Source organism: Colletes latitarsis, chromosome 10 (genome assembly GCF_051014445.1).
Source record: "Colletes latitarsis isolate SP2378_abdomen chromosome 10, iyColLati1, whole genome shotgun sequence".
NCBI lineage: Eukaryota > Metazoa > Arthropoda > Insecta > Hymenoptera > Colletidae > Colletes > Colletes latitarsis.
Genome location: NC_135143.1, coordinates 14,662,401 through 14,675,379, shown reverse-complemented (window position 1 = coordinate 14,675,379; position 12,979 = coordinate 14,662,401). Strand labels below are relative to the sequence as shown.

General features: G+C 41.5%; 1 protein-coding gene across 11 annotated transcripts in view; it reads right to left on the bottom strand.

Moving 5' to 3' along the window:
* Mub (poly(rC)-binding protein mub) overlaps positions 1–12,979 on the bottom strand; it is a 183,227-nt gene that overhangs the window by 29,093 nt on the left and 141,155 nt on the right. For 10 of the 11 annotated variants that reach the window (XM_076774530.1, XM_076774535.1, XM_076774540.1 and 7 more), the window contains 3 exons: positions 11,593–11,649; positions 10,211–10,594; positions 9,101–9,505 (listed from right to left, as the gene is read on the bottom strand). In XM_076774530.1, coding sequence (XP_076630645.1) covers positions 9,101–9,505; positions 10,211–10,594; positions 11,593–11,649 — 846 coding nt within the window. The remainder of the gene's footprint in view (positions 1–9,100; positions 9,506–10,210; positions 10,595–11,592; positions 11,650–12,979) is intronic. The other variant, XM_076774539.1, reaches the window with a different exon arrangement.

The window sequence follows — 12,979 nt, the reverse complement described above, 5'->3', positions numbered from 1 at the left end:
TAGGACAATGGACAACTCGGGGTGATAGGCGAAGAAACGAACGAAGAGAGAAAGAGACTCGCAGATAGAACGTTTTAGGTGTCGGCGTTGCCTCGATATCGCTCGTTTCTTTGGCCGCGATATCGCGGTAACGTCTAATCGAACACGTCGCGACGAGTCTGGCGCCTCGTAAAAGAAGGGATGTTTAAAGAAAGACGTATGAGCGTATGATATATACCAAACGGGACGGGAAGGGGTGGAAAAATTCTTTTGCGAAGCCGTGAAAAGCGAAAGCATGTACGTACTTATTCGATCGTTTCAGCGACGTGTCTCGCTTGACTTTCGGTTTCGTTGTATTCTTTTGTTGATCGTTTTGTACAGATTCTACCAAGCGAAAGGTGATCTTGCTTGCGGAAAAATGTATACCTTTTCGGGCCGCACGTTCGCAACGCAGTTCTCTCGTGCGCTATGTGCATTGGTGGACGATTGAATCGCCGCGAAAGCTATATTATAATTGCGAGACAACTTCGTTGCGCATCGTTGTACGAATGTCCTTCCTCTTTACCTCCCAATAGCAATGCCCGATAAGCGAAAGGTCAGTTTCAAGTATAGCTTCGATCGTGACGAGGGACAAGAGCAAGCTTATTGAAGCTTGACTGGAATAAGCTTGCAGGGAGAGATTACGATCGGGACGAGCGCGTTTTCAGAGAGCCTGGGGGCTCGAACCATACACAGAATGCCAAAAAATATTTATATAAAGCGAGGCACCTGACATGCTTACCTTGTATAGACCGTAAATTATGCGTGGTAAAAAGAATTATTTTTCTAGCCAGCTACTAAAATATAGGAATTGCAATCAATGAAATGGCGTGCTTGTGCACTGTTACAACACTGTTGTAAATGGTCGAATTAACACGTTTACTGTCCATGTTTCGTATGTGGGTGATAGAATTGTGTTATTAGATACACCGTTGAGGGATTGGACAGTGAATGCGTTAAATTTATGATTTAAGGTCAACCAAACGCAAATTGTAATATCTCACTGACTGAACCTGTGCAATCATTCTTTATACACATATAATTTGTAGCCTATTTAAAGTGAGCATGTTAGATCCTTCTACCTGTTTCCACGTGCTACGATTTAGTACGTTTTATACATGTAAATACTGTAATTAAAAAATTACAAAAATGAGAAACCAAGGTGAATAATGAGAAAACCAACCAAGAATATCCTTTAAATTTCTAATGTTACAATTTTCAAGGCATTATAGTATTTTCAATTTTGATACTATCCAAATTAACGTTAGACAAATTGGCTAATACTTTTTACGGACAAAGGAACACAAATTTTATTTGAAACGCGTATACTGCTAATCGATAAAAAAATTGCAACGTTCCGATCGAGATCCCTTCTGAACGGACATACATATGTTACACATTGGGATCAAAGTAAAGCAGGCGAACGTACACATTTCTATCCAACCAGATTCGTCTTTATCCAAAGTTTCTGGGACAAAATGATCGTTCGAGATTCTACGATTCAACGACTCGATCGTTGTTTTCACAACGACAAGCCGTGGCTCCCATCGAGGAAGAACTCCATCGTTCGAAGTGGGACAGGATTCAAGTGGGGTTCAGAACTAAAAGGGATCCGATCAAATCGCGTCGAGAAGAGCAGAACGCAAACAGAAATCTCGGAGACAGTGTACGGAGGACGAGAAGCCAAGTATTCGTGTTCTGTAAGCTGATAGATAAAGAGTGTTTGTATCAGGCAGACTGAAAAAACTGAGAAACTGAGAATATGTCGGGTGGGGGGATCGTGAAGAAAGAGAGATAAAGCGCAATGTAGTAATAATATACCTATGTAATCTACCTTTTCTCGTGCCACGCATGCATACTGGTCTTTGTTTTGTTGTACACCTCGTTTATTGTTCGCGTAGTCGACCAAACCATTCCCGTATCGGCTGGCGTCTATCCCGGACCGACATTATCTTACAAGGAAAAGATACGGGAGGAACGAAACGACACGAAATTAGGCAGGTGGCAAGAAAAGAACGGAAGGAGAACTTGTCGACTTTTTCTCGTTTTGCATTTCCCTGCGTTTGCATCGTTGCGAGAATTCGAATTCGTAGAAGTCGGGCTCCGTGCCAGTCGTCGAAAAGCGCAGAGGTTTACTAGTAACCTCTAAAACCGTACAATTTATCGTACGAAATATCTTTATATCCGTGGTTTCCAATGGACGCGACAATACGCCACCCTGATAGACGATTTTTCTTCTTTCTCTAGCTTCTGGCTGCGTTGGTCAGATGACGCGCGCTCCTCGAACGATCTAACGCGCATGCGCAGTCGTCCGGGCGATTTTACGAACCACGAGATAGATTCCGTGCGCACAGCAGTTTCGAGTAACGATCGGTAAAAAAAATGCTGAAAAATCCTCATCGCGCTTCTGTTTTCGTTTGCTCGGATTACGGATTAAAAATTCTGACCCGAGCCGAACGCGGCGAGTTTGTTTGAACGCGAAGCCCCGACGAGCGTCGAAACGCACCCTTCGAATAATTCAGTCTGTCAACAGAGCGCGCGCGTTCCGCTGTTTGCACTTCGTCCACGCACAAAAAGAGTTCCTAATTAGCAAACGTCGGCGTTAAAGCCGGTAATTATGTTTGCTGGGCCGTCGTTCGCGCCGAGAGATAGAACATTCAGAATCAATTGCTTCAACAAACGAAATCGCCCCATCGTGTGGGGGGGCCTCGAACCCATACTTTCTTCAAAGTTTTCCCCCAGTTTTCGCTTTAGCCGATTAAAACACTCTTGGACGACCAATAGGAAACGATATGAATTTTTACTGGGGTAAAACAAAAATCAAACGCCTATCGGGAGATATTTAGTATGAGTCAGATCCTGATATTGCAAGCTTTTTCATCACAAAGATAGACAAACTTTAATTACTTAATATTATTTTTTTGAAATACATTTGCAAAAACTGGAGGGAGTATAGTACCATTTCGAGGTTACAAAACTATGATGAAAAATGGTCACTCATGAGAAAAATTTGTAAGATGCATCTACACATTCCAAGAAATTAAGAAACATTAATTAATCAGCTACAACTTGGCTGCAACATCATTTTTCGATAGAAATAAAAACTTCGAAGAGCTTTTATTGCTAGAATCTGGATCATAAGCGATTTTTTTGCAGCGCTTAACCATACTATCGTTCCAAATGCTATTTAATTACTATCATATTATTAACAACATTATTTTATTACTATATATCCTGTGTTTCATTTTTATCGTTTTAACACAAACATTAGGCTCTCTGGCGTGCATCGCTCTGACTCTAAGTGAGAATTACGACGGCCATTTTGTTAGACTTAACCCTCGGATGGCGGACGGTTCTAGGGACAAATATTATAGTACATATAATCTAAACAAGTTTATTTAATAGAGATATTTCAATATTTAATCTGGGTTAGGTCTGTGGTTGATTGTTAGTACCTAGAAATATATAAGTAAATAAATTGCATAAGACGAACAAAACGCAACTAAGCAAATATAAAAATGGGAGTATTTACAGCCGACAGTGAATTAGTCGAAGAAATAAATGTGATCTTTTTGATTGACTGATGACTTTGCTAAATCACGTTTTATTCTTTCCGTATGATTTATTTACTTGTACATTTCTGAGCACTGAAAGTCCCCGATTAAGGGTAGAAACGTCTACATCAGATAAACTAAGTTACTCGTCGATTACACGCTATAATACTTGTTTTCATGGACGCCTGGGTCCAAAGGAACCCGAACACCAAAGGGTTGAAGCCTTCTAGCTTTATCTACCGCCAACTAACGGTTGCTAGCCTAAATTTACTCTGTCTGGGACAATTGGTGCCGCTATCAGGGTGACGTTTCATGGCATCCGGCGATCGATCAGTCTACGAGTCAACATCGCGACCGCTGGAGGATCCGTGGCTCCATGTTCAAACGAATTCAACGACACGCCGTGACGAAGAATCCATCGTGCTATCCGTCAAGCGATCATGCTAAAGCAGGCTCGATCGTTCGGGAGAAAAGTTGGCGAAGTTCTTCCCCAGCGACGAGAGGCTCGTCCACGACGATCGTACCGACCAAACCAGGGGACGAGAGCTCGTAACGTCGTGACACAGAAATTCGGAAAGAAACGAAACGAAACGTGACTCTTTTGGCGTCTAGACGCTTGTGGTTTGCATTCGTGTGTGAACTGGTTCTCGTCTAATACGATTCTCGCGAAAAGTAGTATTCCAAGGAGAAAGAAAGATCAGTCTAGAATTAGGGACGCGGAGCAATTTTTATTCGTAACCATTCGACCCAATATGGCTGACAACTTCCACGATCAATCCTTTTTTCTCTCTAGAATAGATCACAGTCACGTATCGATAGAACACGCGACGAGCACTACTGTCCACCGTCGACGGATGTTTTTACTTATTTATCTTTTCTCTGTCGTTCCAAGATTAATATAGAAGACGTTGCTGCTATCCGCGGGGATCAAGGTTTTTACAAATGTTCGACGAGCGTTAGCGAAAAAGCAGCGGCCAGCGAAACTCTGAAACCGGCTTCGATTGAAGTCGCTGCCCTCGAGAGTCGTTAAACTTCAGCCGCGATAAACAGGTTTCAATCGACCACTTGACGTTTCGTTATGTCGCCGATTTGCATAATACAGTGGTTTAATCTCGCAGCAACAAATATCTGTCCGTGCACGGATGCGAGGGGAAAACAATTCGACTGCAGGAGTACATCGATCGTAAGTTTAAGACCATCGGTTATTGGAATCGAGGTCGAATCGCTATTTTCGTGAGTCGTAAAAGGCGGTATCTTTTCTTTGTGTTGGACAAGAAAGAGGTTGTCTAAATTGTTCCGGAATAAAGTTTGTGGTATCAAACTATCGATGACATTAGAAGCAGTTGTAACGAGCAGAAAGTAGTAAATTTTAGTCGAATAATAGATAATCAATCAGACCAATCAGGTAACTTAGTTTTGATTTTATTAGCGAGTATCTGATAAATTCTGGTAACAAGTCATTTATTATTCATAAACGGTTGAGAACATCTTTACGATTATTGAGGTAGGATGATGCACGTTAAAAAGACAAAATATGTAAATTATACAACGATGAATTATCCAATAAGAGCGTTTTTTGTTACGCCTAGATGGATTGAAATATAAAATAATTGATGGAAATTACGAAGAGTAATGAAGTTTGATTACAATCTATGCAAACGATAAATCGATGATGTTGCCACCTTTAGTAAAAAAAAAAAAAAAAAAATTGATCGTATACAGAGATTAGGCGTACCTGGTGCCGTTAATCCTGGTATAATATCGATAATTTTATCGCTGTAATTATTTTCAATATTACTAAATTAATCAAACGATATTTTCTCTTACTATTTTAGTTTTGGGGGCCTAAAAGCTAACTATAACATGTTTTTTGTACTATTAAATTTTCTTAAGTTTTAAAAAAGATTATAGGAAGTACTAAAAACAGTAAAATTTAAATCAATGTGATGAAGTTACTATTCGTGATAATTAATGTCACATATAAAATATGTCTAAGATGAAGACTAGTGTAAATTTATAGTATTTCCTTTTTATGTAATTTACACACATTTTTTCCTCTGTATAGATCATCCTACCTCGACAGCTATACTGATGACCATAGACGATTGAGAACGTAAATAAATAATAAATTACTTGTTACGACTATGATATAAGACTTTTTTAATCGAAATATCGTAAATAAAGAAATAAATTATAGTGTTTTAATCAAATTCATTTTGACCGTTACTTTTGACTTTTCATTTTGCTTCGAGTTGATTATTCTTTGTCTTTTGCTATGCTCAAGGTTAGGTTCGTCGACACAATTAGCTGTATTTCGCGTTTCTAGGCTAATTGTACATTAAACGCACTGTTTCTTATCTTCTTTATTAACTTGTTACTATATTTTATTTAATTTCGTGCGATAAGGAATTGTTATGATTATTGTTATTGCACAAAATTAGAATCGAGGTTGAAAAACGGTTCGTGCGTCAATAGCAACATGAATTTCTCTGTTCAGGAATTTACTACCTACGCGGCGTGTGGCATTTATTATCGCTAGTCCACAGAGTATGTATTTGGTAAAAAAGTATATTCAAGTTCTGAGACTTTTACGTATTGAATGAAGTATGATATCCATGGTACAGTGGACAATGGACGTTATATGTACCTTGTCCAATCCTCGGACACGCTTAATTATAAAAATTGTATATATGAATAGTTTTCAGTACTATACTTTGCTCGTTATTTATGTTTGAAATAGCAGCACCTATAATGTATGCCGACCTACTTTGTTCGCTCACAAAAACGTGATATTTTCAATGTAAACATTTTTTCAGGCGGGCAATTTAAAAAGAAAATGATTGTACGTGACAAAAAAAGACCAGAGTTATCACGAGATACCGTGTAGTATTTTTAACAAATTCTTACCCTTAGAAAATGTACGTTATCATTAATCGAAGATTAGTCTGATTACTATAATTATGGTATACTCTACTTAAATTCATTATATCTTCCAGCGCGAGTTCTTTTAGAATTTAAACATGTCTATCGGTTGTTACGTGCAACTAACATAAGGTTTTATTTCTTATTATTTGCTTTTCGATTTGTATTTGAATAAACGAACACTACTTTGCATTTTGGAGCATTCGAACGTCATTATTCGAATATTCGAGTATTCAAATAAGATTATTCAACACGACGATAGCAGCAACGACTTCAGAATCGATAAAAATGGACACGGTTAACGGCAACACGCTCCTGTTTCCTAGCAGTGGTGCTTATCGCGCGTTTTGTACGATCGTGTATATTTCATGTCGCATGCAACGAATTAATCTGGGCACCGTGAGGGACGGCAAGCGGTTTTTCAGGCAAACAACCCACTACCAATCGCAAGCACAAGAAAGGGAGAGACATAACACCGAGAGACCTCAGCTGGGAATACGTCAGAAGCATTGGTGAACATATACATATATGTACGTATATATACATATAAAGAAACGAAAAATCCAGAGACGGCCGATACACGTAACAGACACGTGCGGATCACATAAAAAGCAAAGCACGTACAAACGCGTGACTTCAAAGAAAGTGTCGGAAACTTTATCGACCGACTACGATCGACGACAATTTATCGAATCGCAGAAAAGTTCATTGTAAATTAATCTAAGATAAATTATAACTGTTGGGAACTGAAAAGAGCGCCCTTGGATGTATATTAAACTGATTCGCGAACGTTTATCCAGGTGCAATCTTTGCAGTTCCTCGCAGTATGTGATTCGAGGAGACGAACAGAAACGTTTTAGAAATATTCGCATCAGTTTCCCATAGATTCTGAGGAACGCGAATTCCTCGTGAAGTCGCGCGATTTGGAACCTCCGACGCAACCGCGAACAGCTTCGAGTTTTCTTGAATTGTTCGAGCGTTTCTCGAAGACGTTCGAACGTCGAATCTCGTCGTCGATCCGGAGGAAATCTTGTTTACCTGGACGATTTGCTCGAAGCTGCACACGAGGAACGTCGATCAGAAAGCTTAGGATGTTCCGGATGCATGCATGTGGACGTAGGTGTGGGGAAAAGGGTTCTCTAGGACGGGGACCAGGTGGCCTATACAACAGTGGAGCATTCCGGTACACGCGGATAAAACATTCTACGCGACGCCGCGGCATTTGGTGGAAACTGGACGTTCGAACTAAACCTGGAACTCTGAATATTTTCCTTAGTCTGGACGCAAGCAAAAACACACATTGCTTTTGAAATTAAATTTTTTTAGTATCTATGTCCTCGTCTCTAATAATTGAATTTTACTATCTCAACGTTAAGTAATCTATGCCATTCGAATATAATTGTCAGAGTATTGAACGGAAACAAGGTTTAAAAACGAACGATGCAATTTGAAGAACTTGTTTTATAGTTCATATGACACCATAAATGTCACGAATATTCAGATACTTGGTGCCAGACTAATTGTTTAAACTGGGTTTCTGGACTAGTAATATTATTCGTATATTACATAAAAGTGAAATTTAAAATCGACTGTTGGAACTAAAAGAACTTCATTCATAGATTACACAACACTTTTCTATGGAACTGAAAATTGGATAAACCCATTAATCAAACAGGACACAGTTACACAAAATTTGTATAAATTGTAATTAGGAATCAAAACAAACTTTATCCATTATCGTTAGGGGCATTTTTTTATGATTCGAATATATTTTCTTTGACCCAATTAACTACCAATAATTTCTAATCCACCGAGAAGGAAAAGAAGAATTTAAATTATGAGGAATGAATCTCGTAATATCAAATTCAACAACATTAGATCGTAGCCATTATAATCTTTAATTCTGAAGCAATATAGATGTGTCAGAAGTTATCTGATAATTTTTTTTGGAATGATGAAGCAGATTTTTACTCTTACTCTTACTCTTCCTCTTCCTCTCGTCAAAATATGAAACTTCAATCAACGGATCTAAATAACGTGGATATATATTTATTCATTTCACGTCAAGTTTAAAATCGACAGAAAGATCCTAAATATATCCACATAAAATTGCGATGCACCTAATACCAACGTTCAAAAATATCCAAGAACCACCTACTACTCCTATTCCAGAATTTCCGGGGTCGTGAGTTTTCTTTATCAGTAATACCCCACCTTCGTGATTCGTCGAACACCCCCTCTCCTAAAAAAGGGGGGTATCGAAGATGAATCAGCGCATATCCCCCCGAAGAAAACAAAGTAGTACCCTTAGCCGGGGAAGAATCATCCTCGGTAGTCGGAACGCGAAACAATGGGTCCAGACTTCCACCAATTACCGCGATCATCGGACGGGGGTGGGTTTCGTAATCCGAGTGGAGCACGGAGTGAGCGTGTGTAGCGTGGTGGACGGGGTCAGGTGGCTTACGGTGATCGAGAGGGTTTCGGAGTAATAGGTCCGCTCGCGATCTGTATACACGTGGTTTGTTGGTGAACCGGTTGGGGTCTGGTGGTAGTTATTCTCGTGGGGGGTACGGGAGAGGGTGGATCACGAAAAACAAAAGACTTACGGCGTCTGCCACGAGGTGTGCGGGCGGGAGGGCTGCCTGCAAGTGTCCACTCTTCAGCAGGGGGTCGGCGAGGCCTGCCACGCTGGCGTGTAAGGGGCTCGGGTGGAGAGGATGATGTGGGGTCGTAAGGTGGGCTGTGGATAGGAGCGGATGCCCGTGAGAAGCGGCGAAGGCCGAGGAGGAGGGGTGGGCCGCGAAGGGCGAAGTCGTCAAAGTTTGGGTGTTCAGCGAGGGCGGGGTGTGCCCGACAGCGGGCGCGGGCAATGGCAATACTGTACTTACGTCGGAGTGGGCGGGCACCGCGTAATTACCCTGGATGGTGTAGGCTTGCCCACCAGCCAGGATCACTGGCCCACCAACTTGGGGTTTGGGGCGATAAGGGATCGTGGCGCCTTTGGGAGGGGACTGAAACAGAAAGACACACACGCACGAGTGCGAATACACCGATTTCAGCACTTTGAACCAATCATGTTCTGAAGATATCGCCCTGGGTCCCTTCATTACCATTTACATTTAAATAAATAATAAATATCTAAATAAACGAAAGACCCGGATTCGAATCACCCTATCCAATAATCCGCCAGTCTATATCTCCTCCGTAAGTCCTCGTTGCAACACCGAGATTGTTGTTTTGTTCGATACATTTTTCGTCATCACTGAACTGCGTGCAAACGAAGGGGGCGTTTTATCGCCACATGAGTCAGAATTACTGAGATATCTCTGTCGTTCAAATCGCGGAATAATGTTCCCGAGCTATTTTTACATCCATTGATTTCTTTCCAGATTGCATATCAATTGGCGAGACTCATTGTTTAGGGAGCCACGATCTGTAGGGGAAGCGATTCCTTGTTTGAAAGTAAGTTAAACCGTTGAATAATGTTATTTACCAAGGCTTTGTTGCGTTATTGACTTAATTTGTACTTTCGATTAATTTTCGAACTAGGAACAGCTTTCGTTTTAGTTTTAACTTTTTACTTTTGAATGTTAATCAGTAAATGACGCTAGAAAGATTGCTCTATTGCTGACAAAGTTCGTAATAATTGTGGATTTTCGAAACGTTGAAGGGATCAGGGCGACATCAACGAAAGGACGTACTACCGGGGTACGTACTTCTAACATAACACAGCAGATGTGATATATGCACTGCGTGATGGCTTCGCTGGTACCAGATATGGTTACTGCACGTTCCGTCGAATTGGGCAGCATTTCAGAGGCGACTTGAATCGACGCGCCAGTCACCTCGCGGATCTCCTTGATCTTCGAGCCCCCTTTGCCGATGAGGGAGCCACACTGCGATGCGGGCACGATGAGCCTGAGCGTGATTGGCGGCCTCGGCACGCCTACGCCACCCTGGATGTCGTGAAATTGCGAACACCACTCCTCGAACTTCTTGCAGATCAAGGTGAACGCTTTGAAAATCGAATTCGTTGGTCCGGTTACGGTTACTATTCGTTCTGGGCAAGATCCATCGGAGATGTTGATTTTTGCACCGGACTGTAACAAACGGACAAGATCATGTTGTACACCGCTGTCACTAACACGCAGAAAATTGATAGAACCGTGAGGGAGTCATTGAAAGAATCCACTTGGGACTTTTTCCGCCAGTCGAGACAGGGGATTATCACTCCCGCATCATTTGGGAACGCCCATCACATCATTTAGGAACGCCCACTATCTCGTTTGACAACGCCCACCACTTTGTTTGATAACGCCCACCGTTCTATTTCTACTTTCCCGACACTAATATAAAGACACGATTCTCACTGAAGCAGAGAAAAAAGGAGTCAAACAAACATCCACTCAGAAGACATCTTTTTCTACCGATTGCCTTGGGCGATTAAACTCAGAATTTTGCATTATTCGATGAAAGTAGCGATGGGATTATTTTTGTTTCTATAGTCATATCCAGTAACTAATTTTGTTAATTACATCTTAAAAGAACCATATTTTAAACAGTAGCACTACTGACTAGCTCCCCTCAGTGTTTACGAGACAGTGGGCGTGGCCTTAGAGATATAGCATGGGCGTGTCTAAATCGAGGAACAGCCCTCTAAGTGGTCTTAAGCGAACAGTTTTAAATCAAAATTATTTATGACGAAAAGAATCTATATCCTTAAATTCATTTGAACTTTTATTAGAACGTTAGCTTTCTGTGCATTTAAAATGGGGGAAAACCATTCATAAGGTGTCTTTTATTTGTAAACTAGAGATAAAACGACCGTGAACAGTCACATCAAGTAACAGAGATCTCTAACAACAAATTGCAAACTCGAATACAAAGTCCCATGTACATATTTAGAATCTTATCTCTGGAAGATTAGAATACATCGAGTATGACTAATTTGGACGTTGAACGAATGAACTCTTTCTTCACATTCTTTGAAGAATATCACTTTGAAATGATTCTTCTTGGGACTGATTTTTCATGCTCCTTACAATACCTCGCGACCGAACGGAAATGTAACGCTGTAAGACATCTGTTAGTAACTTACCTCTTCGCGGAACCTCTTGACGATCTCTCCTTTCTTCCCGATGATGCTTCCCACCTCCTGCAACAGAAGGTATAACGTTCTCATTAGGGAACAGTTCGTAAACATTTACGACGTTCGAACGCAACGCGAACCATAAACTTCAGAACGTGCGCTTGATTACGCTTCTAGGTTATTCTATTCCCCAGGGACCGGGCGACGCTGCGAACCAGTCATAAATACCAGCTGTTCCGGAGCCCGGGTGCAACTTTTCGATCAACTAATGAATTTACGGCACCTCGGACGCGCGATAAATTTCACGTTATAATGGGAAAGACAACGGAACGTAATCCACGTTGCAATTTCGTCTTTCGATATGCGAATATTCGACATACCACTGCGTTGGACCATCGATAGCGGAACTATGTTAAACGTTCGGTGCTGCGTCGCGATACGCGTGCTCCTGACACTTGAAAATCACTCGCTAGCACCCAATTACACGAGCAAATATGCGGGAACCTCTCCTGCTATCAGTTTTGCGAGCATATCACTACTGTCCAATGCTCGATCGAACGCGATTTTCGCGTCGGGATTCGATGTTACCTATGTCCGGTGCTTTTTGCGACTACAAATACGGTTTCTATTTGTTTTATTATCACGAAAATACCATTGAAAGTGAAAAATAAATATTCTGCAATCGCAAAATGTCTTTCTACCCAACTTTAATTATTTATATCTCAAGAACTGATCTGCACCTAATATTTTCCATACATCGAGGGGGGTTGTTCTATCATCGTTCCGAAGAAGTATATTAAAATCGAATCAATACTTTCGAGTGGTCGTGTACGCACAAGTGTTGGTAAAGAGATCATGAGTGGTCGCGAGAGGTCACGATTTGGGCGATGAATTCCGCGGTAGCGTCCGCTAATTCTGATCGGATTATAATCACGTAGCCGATGGCTAATTCCGGGGCACAAAGCCGGCCGCTGCAATAGGCATCCTCTCTTTGCGGAACTCTCGACAAGACCGCACGCGGGACACGGTGTACTCGAGCCTATAATTAGTTGCGTGTTCGTAGCCTCTGTGTGTCCAGCCAGATCTCGTGTCTTCCTTGACACGCTCTGACCCCACGATAATGTCACCGCTTAGGCTTCTGGGCGAGCAGGTATGCGCTACTCTCGTGTGCTACCTCTAAACTTAGATGGTGGCTACAAACTCGAGGCTGCTCGGCCGAGATGCCAGGCGTCCCGTTCCTCAGGAGACGATGCCGCGGACGCTCGGCGTATCGTGCTAAATTCTTGATTTCTCGACCGAGGATCGAACAATCCCACCGCCTCGTTTTATATCTTTCCACCGTTCCTCGAGAATCTTCGAGCCACGGGGTTAAAGGACAGCTGTCGTAGTAATCGGA